General features: G+C 38.1%; 1 protein-coding gene across 1 annotated transcript in view; it reads right to left on the bottom strand.

The window, feature by feature from the left end:
• Positions 1-4887: 4887 nt before the first annotated feature.
• The window catches only part of SEC63 (SEC63 homolog, protein translocation regulator), a 61379-nt gene continuing 49216 nt past the window's right edge, over positions 4888-17050 (bottom strand). The window contains exons 14-21 of the mRNA XM_064447507.1: positions 16013-16095; positions 14272-14331; positions 13896-14054; positions 13008-13166; positions 11978-12079; positions 6801-6899; positions 5849-5953; positions 4888-5309 (exon numbers count right to left, since the gene is read on the bottom strand). Of these exons, the coding sequence (XP_064303577.1) occupies positions 5166-5309; positions 5849-5953; positions 6801-6899; positions 11978-12079; positions 13008-13166; positions 13896-14054; positions 14272-14331; positions 16013-16095 (911 nt within the window). The 3' untranslated portion in view covers positions 4888-5165. The remainder of the gene's footprint in view (positions 5310-5848; positions 5954-6800; positions 6900-11977; positions 12080-13007; positions 13167-13895; positions 14055-14271; positions 14332-16012; positions 16096-17050) is intronic.

The following is a 17050-nucleotide window of genomic DNA, read 5'->3' as shown; positions in this document are numbered from 1 at the left end:
TTTGGGGTGTGTATCTACTGGAGAGAGCAGGGTGGGTTGATTGGGTATAATGGTATGGAATATAAAGATGCTGTATCTGTGGCATACATGTGAACAACTCTGGTAACGCAAAACCATACCTAAAAGCCAGGACAACCTTTCACAGCAAGAACAGCATTTTATTTTCAGCCACCTTAAGTTAGAAGCGGCCTCATACCAGCTTGGCTTTGGGAGCATTTAAAAACCATGCTCAAGCAAAGCCAAAAGCAATGCCTGGGTAATCATCACTGACCCATGTGGGACCAGGAATACCCCGGGGGCATCAGGGCTCTCCCGGCTCGGGGACTGCCCTGCAGGAGATACACACAGGGTGTCCAGGTTTCTAGGGTTTATCCCCAGAATGCCTCCGGCTTTGTGCAGTGCAACATCTAGCTATGTTGCCTGCTTAAAAAGGAAAGCACTCACACCTAATTTTAAAGTAAAGGTGGATGAACGAAAAACAATTGCTCAAGGTAGTCCATGCAGTCTCCCTTGTGCTATTAAATTCCACACGTGCAATGCAACTGTAACGTCTCCCCTATTTAACTATTACAGCATATATGCGGAATGCTTATACACAGTGAAAGGTTGAAAATGTTTCCTGACTGAGCACACGTTTGAAATTAAATTCTAGGTAGAGTGTACACAGTTTGGCTTAAGAATGTTATTATTAGCTTTACAATCTATTGTGTTAATTAATTTATGAATAGGTTTCATTGCCAGAACAGTTCTGTTATTTAACTGAGTGATAAACTATTGCAACAGAAAACTATTTCTACCAACTAAATAGCGTTTGTGTGGGCTCAGATTGCATCTTAAAACAAAACATTGACACGAAAGAAATGAAGTGCAAGCCATGAACATCACCCAGAGGTACAGCGTGTACAAATCTGATATCCCATCTGGAGTTCAATATTGAACACGAGTCACCCAAAGTTCTCTCTTCTATTTGTTCCCCGACTAGCACAGCCAACAAAGCACCTGCTTACCCTACAGGAGCAGACATGAGTTTAAGCACATGCTCAACCTCTAATCCAGCACTTGGGTTCTCTACCAAGTCTTCAACAAATCCTAAGAAAAGAGATCACCATCACCCTGACAGATTTTAAAGATGATACCACCAGCGACATTTTTAAATGTGTCTCTGCAGGGACTGTAAAAATCGAGTGACCACAGCACACCGCAGGTGCAGGCAGCTGCCCACAGGGCACCCCAGGTACCCCATAAACCAGCTCTTCGAGGCACAGACATCCTCACAGTAGAACCGCCTAACATATCTCCCTTTGCAGAGCTTAAAATACAGCTGAATTGGAGATACCTTCAGGATGTCCACCTTATGAAAATAATTCTGCAAACACTAACACAAAACAACATGTAAGGCTCAAAATGGACTCATTAACACCCCAATTCCTGCTAAAAAAGGAAGCCTTTCTTTCTCTGCCAGGTGTTTGTTTTTTTTTTTTAAATAATAATAATTTAAATAATTCTAATCTTAAAAGGGTTTCCTTCACCAGTTTTTAAACTAAGACTCAGCAAGGGCGGGGGGGCGGGAGGAACCCCACATATAAACAGATATAAAAATAGGGAGAATGCACATATAACAGTAGACTTTGTTTAAAAGAAAAGAAAGAGAGGAAAGAAACCTCCATCTATGCCTTCGTTCTCCAGAAAGGGGGAAAACAAAACCAAACCTACAGCTCGAAACGCGCTAGGTATCCCCTGGAAGAATCCCACGGTTTCCTGAAGAAATCCATGCCCCTGCCTCCCCCTGCTGGAGCGCGGGCTGGAACTACAGCCGGCCCTTTGAAAAGGCACCTTCTCCTCCTCGAAAGCTTCAGGGTTTTCCCACTCACAAGACAGTTGCAGTTTAGAGAGGGTTTATCAGTTTTTTTCACTCAAGTGTAACTTTCTAGTCACCCAGCATCAGACTAGAAAAAAGTGACTTTTCCTTTAATGTTGAACAACCACTGTCAACATTTTTGGGGGGCAGAAGGGTGAAACAGTTTTTAAACAAAAGAACAACCAAACAAAAAAAACCCACTTTTATAACTTGTTCCTTTTACCTACATCTTTCTACTTCAAATTTATCCTGTATTTTTAACAAGCGGTGTTTATCTACCCTGAATCTAATTCCTGGTACTGGCATCTACCAACTGCACGTTACCGCACCCCCTATCAATACACAAGCTGGGCCAGGAGCAGGGCCAGTTGCGCTGCTTCACCCTCCTGCCTGTTCAAGCAAAGTCCAATTTTTTCCCCTTGGAAGTAGCTTCGGCAAGCCCTGAAGGTATTTGCAGCACCTCTGCTTGAGTGGATGGTCCAGCTGTGCACGTGCCTACTCTGATCTAGAACGAGAGGCTACAAAAAGGAGTGTGACAGCAGAAGGCTAAATATAAGTCTATTCACACTGAAACGATACTAGATGGCTTCCAAATCATGCTTGGGCCACTGTTGCACAGGCGGTGCAGCAGAAAAGCAGATGTCATTTCTAGAACTTTTTTACTTTTCAGTTACTAGTCCAGAGATTCAAAACCATTTGGTGTAAAATTCGCTGAATTCATTCCTAAACCCTATCAAAAAACAAGGCATATAGAGCAGTGAGTGTAAAAGGCTACTTCTTCCTGTAAAGTTTTACTCATCCTGGTAACTGTTACTCAAGAGAGTGCTAGTCAGCCTTTGAACTGCCATTCAAATTGTTAATAAAAACAGGTTAATGGACACACCACACAAACAGACCAACCAAAAATCCAACGCAGGAAGACTCGTAAGAGCTGTGCATCTGCAGTTGGTGTTTTTAATTGTGTGAAGCTCCTGAATACCTCCTTAGCCCCATTTTTGCACCTGTCTTGGAAGGCATTGTAAAATGATGCTCAACTATATAGCTGATAGTTTTAGAAGAGAATACATCAACATCCCTTCTTCACATTACAAAGATTCCCAACACCGCTGCAATTCTTTTCCTCACATCTTCTATTAAGTTACCTTGGCTATTCAGGAGACCCACATTTGAAGCAGCATTAGATTTAGCCTTTGTTAGCTCAATAGAATTATCCTTGGTTTGCAAACTTTCAGTGTAATCCCAGCTGTCAGCTTCAATCTTTAAGAAGAAAAATACTTCAGCATTCAGGCCAGGGACATGATTCCTCTTTTTTAAAAATCACTTCAATGCGTTGATACCTTGCAAGTACATACCTTGACTTTTAATAGCCAAATTTAGGGGTCAGTAGTCAGAGCACTCCCTGACCACCACCCCACGCACTTATCACTCATGTCTCCCAACTACAGTAATTTCCCAGCTTTTAACAACCTCAGAAGTTCACTATGAATTGTTTTGGCAGAACATTATAAGTTTAGTACTCATTTTGCCTAGTTGATAAGGCATCTGGTGACTCTTCCTCAAGCACTTCTCTCACCAGTGCAATAACTGGCTTGAAAGTCTATGGGATGCAACTAGTGCTTTTAAATTGTTATTCCTCTACTGTATTTTGCAAATAGAAACTGGAGTTAAAAGGCATCAAGTGTACAAGCCATTTAATTTAAACCTAGTCTTCATTCTTGAGTTTGAACACCTGACACTGGTTATGCTTTACAAGAGTTTTTCCTGCACGAGATGCACTTCAGAAGTACTTTGAAACATACCATAATCTCATTTAGCACATTTTCAAGTTTTATTTGCAACTATTGCAATTACAAAGAATATAACAATGTAAATTTGCATTTAAAGTGACAACCCTTTCTAATAAACAAGGTCACAACAAATTAGTGTGCACCTATTCTGGCTCTGGGCAATTTTCATAGGATGGAAATTTTCCTGCACGACAATTTGTCACATTTTACACCATTGCATTTTCATAGTTCAATACATAGGAACTGAAATACATCTGTTCCTACTTGCAGAACACTCATATGTATTTCTGAAATACAGAAATACAACTCTTAATTAATCACTTTCATTTGTTTTATTGAGAGGAAGAAAAGGAAGAATCCATCCATGGCTTTCGTCAAGTCATACAATATTCTAACAACCCTGATCCTCTCCTCCCTGAATATATTCCTCTGATTAGACTTGTTTGGTTTTTTAAAACAGGAGTAGGGATAATCACTGTCTTGTTTACAGCTCTGCAGGAGACTGAGGTAAAAAAAAACTCAAAGAGATGCACACTATTACAAATGCAAACAGCCATCAAATTGTCCAGTTTATTGATGGGAATTGAAAACTGATACAAAACATGCCCTCTTTGCATGTTGTATTTTACCCTTAAAATGTTTCCAACAGCATCGGTAGATTCCGAGAATATACTTCGGCTTTCAGCATGTACCTTTTATAAAGGTAGGACACAAAAGCCACCAACCTACTCAACACGTGGTCCCAAAATTGCTTTCAGACATTTTGTTTATCAAAAGACTCAGATCTTCTGGTGATCTGATGAAATAAAGGCTTAAAAATGTTTTAAGCCATTAATAAGTATGCTATGGCAGAGTCAAGAAAGTTTATGATTTCCATTATAATCTTGGGCATAAAAAGGCAACAGTCCTAAAAAAGCAGCCCTCCAAAATATATGGAATGCGGCAATGGGTATGATGCCAATTTATAATGACCAAATTCAACAGATTTTTAAAGCTATGAATGATGTGAGCAGTATCACAGCAAAATATTTAATGAATACCACAGAACCAATCAAGTTTGAAAGTTGAGCAGATGTTGTTTCAATCAACAGAGATCTGTAATGTCAAATATACCAAAACATTTTCTAAAATAAATTCCTAATGCAGAAAAATTGATTTAAAGTTTGCTCCTAGCTAATAGTACCTTTTATTTAAATTGGACCCTAAACTGATCAGACAATACATAGCCCACACTTTCGGACATTTATAATAAAAAAGCTTTTATTTTCAATTGAAACAAATGCACCATCCTGCACTTGAAGGCTATAATGAGCCATAAGCATATCCCAAGGTGTATCAATGGCAACAGATTTGTTTTACCTCCACTGAGAAGTTACATAATGCACTCTTAATTGGTAAAGAAAAATTAAATTCAGCCTTCTCAAAGCTTCTGTACTGTGTTTCTTGGTTATTTTACAGTTCCACAGTCAGACCAAGAGTTTGCAGTGTGTGCAGATATTGTAGTCAATCAATAGTATTGTTTAATCATCATCATCATCCTCTTCCTCTTCCTCCTCAAAACTGTCTTCAAAGCCCTCGCTGTCCTCCTGGTCCTCATCACCTTCTATTGCTGTATCCCATTGTGGATGATTTTCTGGCACTGGTTTTGCTTCATGAACTTCCAGCTGTAATTGGACAAAGAAAAAGAAAAAAAGAAAGGCATGAAAAAAGGGTTATAGTCAATACACATCAGTGTGGGGGAAGAAACCCCAAATCTGAAAACCACCACTAAATTGACAGTTTAAAAAAAAAACCACACCCAAAAAACAAAACCCAAACCAAAACCAACAACTGCTTCCAGAAATAAGGCATGCCAGATTTTTCTCATTAACTGGATGTATCTAGGACTAAGCGCAGGGAAATGGCATGGCAGACCTCAAGGTATAAAGCCAGAGCCAACCATACTGCAGAAACTGAACGTATGTGAGAAAATGTGTATTGAAATATGCAGGCACTGGAAAGCATCACCAACTTTAGTCCCATTTAATCCATCATAAAATTGCCACTACTGGCATCAGGCAGAAACCGCTTATCAGTCCCTCCTTGACACTGTGTGAAAATTAGGACAGCTTGAATTCTTAAAGGTAACAGGATTTGGGAGGGGTTTAATTGCCATATGAAGCAGCTTGCAACATAACGTAAATATGTAACAATTAAACATCACCTTCAATGGTTTCGTCTGGTCCAATCCCATATACGAATCCGATCTTAAATAAACTGTGTACTGATAATTACCAGGCTTGCCTGGTGCTGGGAACTTCAGCTCTACCTACAAAACAGAATTCACGCCGTAAGTTCTCAGTGCTTTGAAGTGACACGTTAGAACAAGTACCTGAGCACTCTAATGAGCAATAAATACTACTACAGAATAACACTTTTTTTAAAAAAGCTTTAGTTTCTTACAAGTGACACTTCTCTGAAAGCCTCTACATAATAATAAGATAGCCGCAGAAAAGAGGCAGAATACCCAAGCACAGTACCTTCCATCAAAGTTGAATAACCATCAAGCCACATTTTTTCTGAATTAGACCAAGTAAATTTACATTAAGTACAAAATTTCACCTTGTTGTATGCTTCCTAAATCTCAAAAACCCAAACAGGTTAAAATATTTCATCTGATGAAAGTATTAGTTTAACTCTACTGTTATTTGAAATTGAATATAAAATCTAGTTTGAAACACCAAAATACATCAAATCTCTATTTTTCAGAAAAGCAAAGAACACAAAGGTTACAGTCTCAGAAAGGTTCATATCAGCCGAGGCTAATTAATTTGTCACAGCCTCTGCTTTACAGAAAAAGAATGCTTAGTATTTCTCACACATTTGATTAACTTTAAGAATGATCATTGTGTACAAATACTGGGTTTCATCAGCTTTTGATATCAGGGAAAAACAAAACCATTCTGCAAAGAAACTTTAAAGTCTTGTTAAATTACTTTTTCTTTTTCCATTACCAGTTCTCACACTTAAAAGGCTCTTTACTTTTATCAGAGTAACATTTTTTCCATCTTAAGAGATAAGCATGAAAAATTTAAAATCTAAATTTATTTGCATACCATAAGACACTCCAGTAAAGTTTTGTAATACCCCAAAAGAAAATTCTTCAAATACTTTACCTCTTCTTTATCTTTTAGTGTACAAACATGATATGGCATACATATTAGGTTCTGGTCCTTCCGGTCTGCAATATATAGCCACCACCATTCTTGTTTTTCCTTTTCATAAAAAAAAAACAAACACAACAAACCCAAAGCATTATTGAAGTCACGTAAAATGATGCCCCTACAGTTTATAAGAGGTAATTATGATTCACTGCTCCTTATTATGCAGATAGAAAGTAGGTGGTTTGTGTTTGGTGGGGTTTTTTTAAAACTCTTGGGTGCGTATGAATATATATATAGTATATGCTGCACACTGAAAGCAAACAGGTTATCACAAAAGTATCTCTTGGTCTCCAAAGGCTTCATTCTGTATATTCAGCCTAAGGTACCATGTGCGACATGGAACTGTTCTGAAGAATTGTGTCTACTGAGGTTGAGCAAGCAACTTCATACAATATAATTCTACCGTAGGTCCTTTAACAGAAATCCAGCCTGGATAAAAAGGTCAGCACATAAAGCAAGGTATGCCAAAGACAGATAAAGTACTCTTCCCAGTAAACAACCTTTTTCAGGAAAGTATGCTTTGCCTCACTTCTCGCCCCCTCCAAAAAGTGGGAATCTGCTGAAAGTTGGCATTTGGATATACCGAGATTCCACTTCGAGGAAGCGTGAACTGCAGGCAATGTTGATATTTGTAAAGGATACCCAACAACTGCTGTCTATCACACACAGCTTTCAAAATAGCTATGGGTCTCAAAGGTCTTGCCGCTGCAGGCATTAAAGCAGAATTCCCAAACCAAATGAGTGCAGTCCTTCATAAAAGACAGCAACACCATACAAAAATAGTTTATCCCTCAACTGGAGTCAGATTTTTAAGACTGTGGTGCAGTTCAGCAGCACAGACACAATCATTCTCAAACTCAAAAGACTACAGACCTTCAGCATCAACTGTTCTTCATTTAACCACTATTCCTTTTTGGTTAACCCTCTGACACACATTTTAGGGAAAATCCACTTCGTTTTAACAGAAGCTGAAACCTTTGTATTGCAAAGAAGTTAGTTTAGTACTGCAAACAGTTTCTGTTCCTTCATTTCCTTAAGTCTTTTCTTTAAGAAAGTGAGGGGGGGAAAGACTACTTCATATTTATAGGTAATAGTCATAACAGCATAATCTTACCCATAGGGGAAAAAAAAGGGGGGGAAAGCCACACCTTTTAGACAACCCCAATCTTAGACTGTTGAACTATGCTTCAAAACAATTTGTACCCACCCCTGACAGTCTGGTAACTGATCATGTTTATAACAGACTGGAACCCTGCCATTTTATGACAGTCACAAGTCAAGCTCCAAACCAGGAGGCCAATTTTTATGTATTTACACCAACAATGATCAGGTAGTTGCTTCAGTGTCACATGAAAGCAGTTGTTTTATTTGATTTCATTTTAAATTTAACAGCTTTAGAAGGACTGAATGAAACTATACAGTGGACTTCAACACCACCACTGAGACCCCTCCAAATTCCACAGGTGGGAAGCAAATGCTGGCAATATGTAGAATTTGAGGAATTTGTCTCTACTGAAAGAGTCAAAAGTTCAGTAGTTTTGGTGTGACTTTTTAACACTTCAGAAGCCAGTGCCTGGTGATCTGAAACTTAAATAATGCAGGTTGAAAAAAGCTAAATAAACTCCTTTTCTCTTTTGAAGTGACTAATTGTTAATGCTAGTAATAATTATCACCGTCTCACTGAAATATTCAACTAGCAAACTATAGATTTACAACAGCAAGGCGCTCACGCCAGCAACCAAAACACCCTGATTAGCATGTTGAGTCCCAGGGCAGAGGAGTGTAAAATTAACTCAATATGTTAATGCCCATTTTACAGCGTATAAAAGTAAAAGCAACTGCACCGCAGTAAAGCAACAGCATTCCTTCACATATTTAGAACAACAAGCACTGAGAATAGGACAAAAACCTATTCATATACTATTTAAAACCACAATTTGTAGAACTATAAGTCGTCCTTTTTTCCAAGGGATTTTCTTTACGAAAAACTGTCCCGTGTGATTACGAGGCATAAGTTATTTTATTTGTAAGTTTCAACAATAAATATATTGTCAATCTGCTTGACAGCTGTAGCAAAGAATCATCTTACGCAGTCTTATGAAGTGTTTATTTCCTAGCCAAGGGGCCTCTAGGAATAGAAGGATAAACAGTATAAATAGGACAGATGAACAAGAACTATAGAAGCTAGATCCATTACAGAAATGGCTACTCACCATTTTGGGCCTGTAAGGACTCTGACCATAATAAAAAGCATCTGCACTTGTATCAATATGTTATTTTTGATATTACCAGAACACTGTGCTGACTTACTATACATTGTGTATGTTTCCATCACTCTCAATGGCAAGGAATATTATTTTTTTTAGAACAAAGATCAAAACTGTCAACTGGATTTTCACAAAAACTGGTAAAAAGAACAGCCAAGGGAGAAAAATACATACCAGAACAAAAAACATTCACTGATCTAACGCTCAAAGGAATCTATAAACTCTTTGGAAGTAAAGCTCCTGACCCCAAAGGGCCACTGCTTTTTTTTTTTTTTTTTATAGAAAGGACAACTGTGCAGGAGTGTCGTTTTCCTCTCTCTTATTGAGTGGAATTTAAAGTTTATGCCTGTGAGAATCTGGCAAGCTAACAGGCAAGCGGGCAAAATGCCCTTTAACAGATGGGTGCAAGGTTTGGCATGCCAGAGAACCAGTATGTTCATGAAATTGGAACACCAGGGCCAGTTTCTACCTAAAAATGTCAAAACTACAATCTGTGCAGTTTCAGGATCCATGGATGCAGAAGATAATTATTCGGGAACCTGCACAGATTAAAGATGCATCTTTGGCAGAGTAATCAACTGCCCTAAAACTTACAATAAACAGTGTTAAGGCTACCTCGTGAGAACAATATTAGGCCCAGTTACACTTAAACATCTGTAAATTCTGTAAATAGAGATTCACACAACTACAGCATTTCATCCTTAACTCTGCGTCTCTGAACTGGCCATGACCACAATACACAAACTCTACACCGATAAAAAAAAAAACAAACACAACACTCAGAGTACAATGGATTTTGTTCTTCAGACGTTGCAAATCAACTATCTGAACATGGTCCAACTGCAGCTACAGCACTAAGTACAGCTGCATTCAACTTTCAGGAAATCAGTGAAGAGAGGCTGGAAAATTTACAACTGCAGTACCTTGAGATAATACGTGTATATCTTTCAAGTTCAAGTATTCAGTTCAGCCCTTGTTTATTTTTTTTTTTTTAGCATAGTACTGTATTTAGGTTTTATCACAAAACCCATTAGCAGCTTGGTTACACACAGTTGAAGCTTAAGAAGCTTTGTACAAAGTATAAGCGAAGTCTCCGATGGAGCCCTCAAGTGCAGTAAAAAAGAAATACGAGTTGTTAGCATCCCCGTGGCACTGGGCATAGCACACACTCACTGTTTGAGCTTAGACTGATGACCAAAGCCAGCTGTCTTCGCAGCAAGAAGATATTAAGAGTCTGCTGCATATTTGACATGATCTAAGGCAGCCAGAGGAGCAGAATGCCAGTACACCTTTTTCTGTTATGCTGGTGTACTGCTGGAAGCTGTATTGAGAGTTGGAAGGGTACCAAAGATCTCCGGAAAATACAGCATTAAGATCAGCCATTACAAAGCTAGATGTCATGAGGCCACACAACTCTCGGCTAAGGCCTTCAGGAAAACAATTTCTTTGGTTTATTTGTGTATCTTGTCTGGCTCCTTAGCAACAGGTCTTGCTTCCCACATTTTGCTTTCTAATGATGGCAGAACCGCGTAAAAACAGCGGGAACGGTATGATCACAAGCATGGGGACAACAGAGTTATGTGTTGCACATGCAACAAGCCATACAGCTTGTAGACATAAAGAGCCTTGGGAACTGAAAAGAGTGCAAATATACACAGTATCTTCCTTTTTTCTCATGTTTTCCTGTTCTCCTGTCTCACTTGTCTCCTTTAAACCACAGGAGGAAGCGTAAGTCTTGCATCTTGCCTCTCCATTAATGGAGATAGCGTGTGATGAGAGAGAAGAGATCCTGGATTAATTCCCTAGTCAGACAGCAGGGAAGCAAATAAAACCCTCTGAACCACTGGCTTGGAAATAAAGTGTGGCCAAATACTCCTTCCTCCTGGTTGCAATCTGGTTGCCTCCCAAAGACCTAACTTACTTGCTCAGAACAGAAACCCCATGCTTTGAAAAATCCTGTCTTTTCCAAGGTTTCATTGCTGTAATGAGTTTTCAGACACCTATTGAGTGCTTAGCCGCTTGTGTAATAACAACTGGTGTATCAGAGCATACTTTCACCACCAAAGGCTGCAGTAGACACTTCAGCCTATCTACTATACTGCGTCAGTGCTCTCAAATATATCCGTTTCTCTGATACCCATCCACACCTGATCTTGTATTTTCAAACTCTGTAGGAAAGATTGTGCCACAATTGGCTTCCGCCACTTCCAGACTACGCTGTGGTAGAAAGACAGCTTTGCCAACCCCCTCCATCCTCCACAGCTGCACGCTGCGTCGCCACCATGCTGTTGCATTGAGACTTGAAGTCAAGTAGCACGCCAAAACAATCTGCTGATCCAAATGACCCCCAAACTCTCCTGTCTTTACTGTTAACACAGGAGGGGTCAGGACCTTCCCTGCTCACAGGCGCTTGCAGTTAGATAAAGACCAAGTAGTACTCTACCCTCAACTCTGTATTAGAGCCACTGCTGTGCTTGCACGATTCATAGCAAAAAAAGGAAAAGGACCACAACTAGATCCTTATATACCTGAAAGATTCAGAATGAAGCCTTATCTATATGCAGCAGATGAGCAGAAAAAAACCTTTACCGTTATTGCCATCAAAAAGGAACCTTAAATTCTAAACAAGTTAGCAAGTCTCTGGGAACTGGATAGAAATAATAATACATTACAAGTTTTTAGAAAAATATCTGAAGGAGTTTAAGAGGATTTTATAAATTAAGACTTTTCTTTAAATTAAGATTAGCAATCTTCAAGTATTAGACTCAAAAGCCCAGTCTTTACAGTAAAAATCTTAGAAGAGCAATTAATTAGTATTATATTCATTCTCATGTTTCACAACTAATGTTTTCTGTTACTGACCTCAGGAAAAAAAAGACTGTAAACAGGATGCGTTATCTTTGACTTCGTTTCAAGAAGGGCTCGTTCCTTTCTCTGTATACTTTGCTGTAATTCTTGCCACTCCTGTCAAAGACAAGTTTAAAGAGTTACTGTGCACTGGGCATCTTTTGCATTTAAAAAAAGAAATTTTAGCCCATGGAAGTAATACATGTGACAAGTTCTTGTGCTACACTACACATAAAAGTGAAAGGCATGCAGAGATTAAGTTACACAGTATGATTAAAAGGAAAAAAAAAAAATCAAGCAACAGTAAAACTAAAGAGACCATTCATGTAAATTTAAAAACATCAAAAACCCAAAATACAGTTCTGCAGGGCTTACACACATTCTTCAAAAATCACCTTCACAGCACTGCCTCTAAACGCTCACTACCTGAGCCGTAAGAGTCCTCATTACAAGCTTGATAATTCTTTTCCCGTTAGAAGCTTATTCTTAGCCTGTACGTGACTTCCAGCTGTCACTCTCCATTTTTCCACTGTAAGACCTGTGGTGCAGAAATCATCTACCACCACAATGCCTTATTCTCAACTACAATTTCAAATTACTAACTTAATGATTAAGTTACTGGAGTTTAGTAAGCACATGTACAAGTTCATTCAACTACTGCACGCTTATAGCATGCATTGTGCAATATGCAACAGCCACTGCATGTAAAGAACAAAGTTCAAAGCAGAGTTTATCTCATGAAACCTGCAGGAGCTACTAATCAAATTAAGCTGAAAGAAACATTACCATCTCTCCCTGAAGTTCAGCTATTTTTCTCATGTCAGTTTTACGTTTTCTGCCTATGCTGCAAAGACTCTTCACTGCTCTGAAACAGACTTGCAATGACAAAGCTCTTACGCAGGAATGAGGGCTGAAAACCTCCGGAAAATTGGTATTACTCCTCCATGCTAGTGTTGCCTAGCCTGAGGGGATGCTAGAGGATTAAAATGCATTTTCTCTCAACCCCAGAGGCAACATTACCCTTCAAGAAAAAAGTAAGGCTTACAGCTTCATCATCTTTGTTTTGCTTCTCATCTTGTTCTCTGTCAGAGTCTCTGTCACTTCCATCATCTTTTTCACTTTGAGAGTCCCTGTTTGTTTCTTCTTCTTCAGATTCACTTCCTTTATCAGAGACCTCCTCCTCCTCTTCCTTCGCAACTACTTCCTAATGGGAAAGAAAAAAAAACAACCACCAAACACCTCTTAGTTTGTCTGCATTATTGTAGCGTGCAGCATTCACGGCACCAGTTTTAAGGTCATAGCCCTTATTTCCTGTTTTGATCTACGCTCTTCTTGTGTCACAGAGTATGTCTACAGCAAAGATTAATCCTTTTCACCTGATCATGTGCTAAGAGGAACAGGGGGAGCAATTTTCCTTCTCTATATGTCACCCGCAGCACAAATAGGAGAAAAGAGTATTCAATTCTGGGGTCACATTTCAAAAAGTCGTAAGAAAATTAGAGAGAACATAAGAAAGTACCTACAACATAGCTCATGAGGTGGAGAAAACACCATGCAGTGGGAGCATAAAGGTAATGAAGCTACTTAATTTACCAGAAGGTCTCATTTCAGTTTTTTCCTTTAAAGGAGAAGTAGAAGGTACAGAACAATTCACCTCCCAGAAGGCAGCATAACAAGAATTTGTAAGAAGGGACTATGAAGCCAGACTTCTAAAGTAGTAGGGCACAAGTTTAAGCAGGCCACTGGAAACATTAATGTGGTCATTCCCTGATTATTTTACCAGTAATTTTTAAATGCAAAATAAAAAATGCTACTTTAGGAGATACACTTTACAAGAAGCATAGAATGAAATGTAACAGATACCAAAAAACCCATCAGATTAGTAGTGATAAGCTGAACAAAATATTAAAATATCAGTGAATCTATGAGCTACCCCATTAGCTTGTTTTTGCTTCTGCTGTTTCGGTGGCTGCAATGAAGGTGGTACAGGTTTCTTTTTCAATGGCTTCTTTTTCTTTGATTTTGAAGCTTTCTTGGTTCCTTTATTCTTTTGCTGCCATCCTTTGCTCTTAACTTTGTTGACATCTCCTTGCTGTAAGAAAGCAATATTTAAAATATTCTGTTTATTGAATTTGAGGCATTCACTGTTCCTCGAGCATTTTAAGCTGAGAACCAAAGTTAGAAAGCATAGCTCAAGAGACACTTCAGTAGGCATTTCTCAGGGCAGGGTGGCAATGCTTGAGAAGCAACTCAAGATCTGAAAGGAAGTTCTCTTTAGCCACCAAGAGGAACATTCATTATTCACTTACCCCATCTTCTGTTGGTTGCTCTTCTGCTGCACATATAGACTGTTCCTTTTCAAACACTTCCTAGTTAGAGAAAGATGTGAAAACTATTAATGCCTCTCTGTACCAAAAAGCAATTTATTATTTTTTATTTGAACTTAAACTAAATAATCTTAATCAGGTCTTAAGGTTTTACTCATTATGGCAAATTCTTTTATCAGTAACAAACACAACAGGGGAGTAACAGATCAAAATTAAACACTATTTTGAACATTTGGTCTAGGATTTTTCCATCACTAGCATTAGAAAGAAATTTACTAACAACATGTCATCTTGGTCCAAAGACTCTACTTGTTTTATAAAGCATAGAAATCCTGTATCAGAAAAGCAAGCTGTAGTAAAATGCAAATTCTGCTCCGGTTGCCAGAGCATTAAAAACTTCAACAGCTGCACTGCTACTCAGGGACACAGGACAACAAATCAAACCAGAAATATGAAACGTTAGGACAAAACACAATGTTAGTATTATGTAGACTAGAACATCTCTATGCAAATGGAATTTTCTCATGCATTTCTTTCTTCAAAACACACTATATACCATTTTTTAAAAAAATTCAGTCATAGGGAGCTGTCCTGTATAAAGATGGCAAATATGAGATACCACCACAAAAAAACCAGCATCATGTATAAAAGGCTAGCTCTAGTTTTTAGGTAACGTATCTCAATGCCAGACTGCCTAGTGGAGTTCACATAGAAAACATCTTAAGTGAGTTTTCTATATGCTGTCAGACATTTTAATTAATTCCTAAGTATAGTTCAACATGCTCACAATTTTCAGCTTCCTTCATTTTTAAGATCCAGCATAGTGATACAGTGCTTTTACTTTCTACCTATTGCATCCTCAGTTATCGAGGTGATGCATTCTGAAATTCCATAGCGCTAACATGATACTTGGACATACAGACTGCTTCCTGCTGAACTGGCTTCAATGGCTAGTCTGATCCTTAACTGTAACACTCACGCTTGTATGCCTTACCTTAGAGGCTAATTCAGACTTTGTTTACCAAGACAATTATCTGAATAGTACAGATGCAAAAACTGACACTGTAGGCTTTGTTACGTAAAAGTTTGTTTGCTTTCTGTGCATTAAGTTTTTTGTTCAAAGGTCATTACTACATTTTAAGCTAAAAAATAAGCACAAGCCAGAAGTTTAACTACTAGGGTGTAGTAATATTTTGGTTATGCCACACTGATACCCATTCAGCAGTCCACTTCCTCCATGTGGCACTGGTGTACCTCCTTGATGTTAAATTATGTACTTCCTGCGTTCTGTTGGACTGAGTTTCTTTCATAAAAAACTGTCTAAAACACCCAAGAGATCTGAAACATTATGAGCCCACATAAAGTGAAATCAAACACTGTCCTAAGGACTTGAGTGAATACTTTATTCTAGTTCAAGAACTAAGTTTCTGAATGTCTCTTTTCCTGTTATTTACAAACCTCAGGGCAGTATCACTTGCCATATTCTTTTACTGTTCCCTAGACAACTGCAGTGGGTCAGGCTGAACTTTGGTTTGATTCCAGGAAAATTTTCTCATTCAGAAACAAAAACATAAGGGAGGATTAAGAGCACGAGTTCTCAATTTCAAATCTTAATTTTACAGTTATATTTACAAAACACTATGTTAGCTTGCAAAGAAAAAATGCCCGTTTATTAGCATAAACTTGCAGTTACTCTGAAAGAACAAGTATTAAGAATACTTACTGCCATGGTCTGTCTTGTCAGTGTGACCAGAACAGTGACAAGAGAACCTACTGTAATATTGTTGCTGTCTTCATCATCCAAAACTAGTGTAAAAGAAAAGCAACACATTTATTAACTTCTTTAAAGCCTTTTTTCTCCACGACACATTGTTTCTGCTACGTCTAAATAAAAGCATAAAAGTTCCAGAATTTTTAACAAAAAGTAATTTCAAAGTATTATTAAATAAAGTCTTTTATAACCTCAAATATACTGCCAGGATAAGGGCTGGTAATTCAGCAAACTATAAAACAGCAACACCGAGTTTGAAATTTTAATTGCATGAAAGTTAAAAAATTCAAAGTTATAGCTGCTGTGGGAACCATAACTCTGTAATATCGTGCACTATATATTAAAGCATAAAACTTCAGAAACATGAAATACCACACATGACCAAAGGGACCCTGTTATATTTGTTCTGGGAATCATAACTTTGATTCTCCTGACTTTCATATGATTAACAACTCAATTTCAATTCCATGTTAACAATCATGCATTTAATTTTTTTTAAAATAGAAGGTAAAGGAAAATAAAAGAACAGCAATGATTATTTTAACTAAAACATCAAACATAAAAACCACAGGAAAGCCACTGAGGAGTTTATATATCCAATCTATGAACTGAAGAATGTCCCAGGTTGGGAAGGAACAGAATTATATCCCAGTGTAGAAATTTTATTTATTCCTGCTCTGAGAAGGCAGTTTTATTATTCACCAGTTTTACAGATATATTTTACATAATGGTAATACTGAGCTAAATAGGGAGGCACTTGCATTGTTTTATCCTCCACACCATGTCTGAGTACAGTTGTGTGACAAATGAGGACTACAGGCAGAAAAGGGTTGCTTGCCAAAATATGGGAAGGTATTCCAAGACTGAATTTTAAGTAGATTACCAGGACTGTGTACAATCCTGTGCTACAATAAGATAAAGTCTTTTGTTTGTTTTTAAAAAAAACCACACAAACAACATTTAGGAATACCAAGATTAACAGACATTTGC

Source organism: Phalacrocorax carbo, chromosome 3, assembly GCF_963921805.1.
Source record: "Phalacrocorax carbo chromosome 3, bPhaCar2.1, whole genome shotgun sequence".
In the NCBI taxonomy this organism is placed as follows: domain Eukaryota; kingdom Metazoa; phylum Chordata; class Aves; order Suliformes; family Phalacrocoracidae; genus Phalacrocorax; species Phalacrocorax carbo.
Note: the sequence above shows the minus strand (reverse complement) of the source record. Positions and strands in the feature narration are given on the sequence as shown.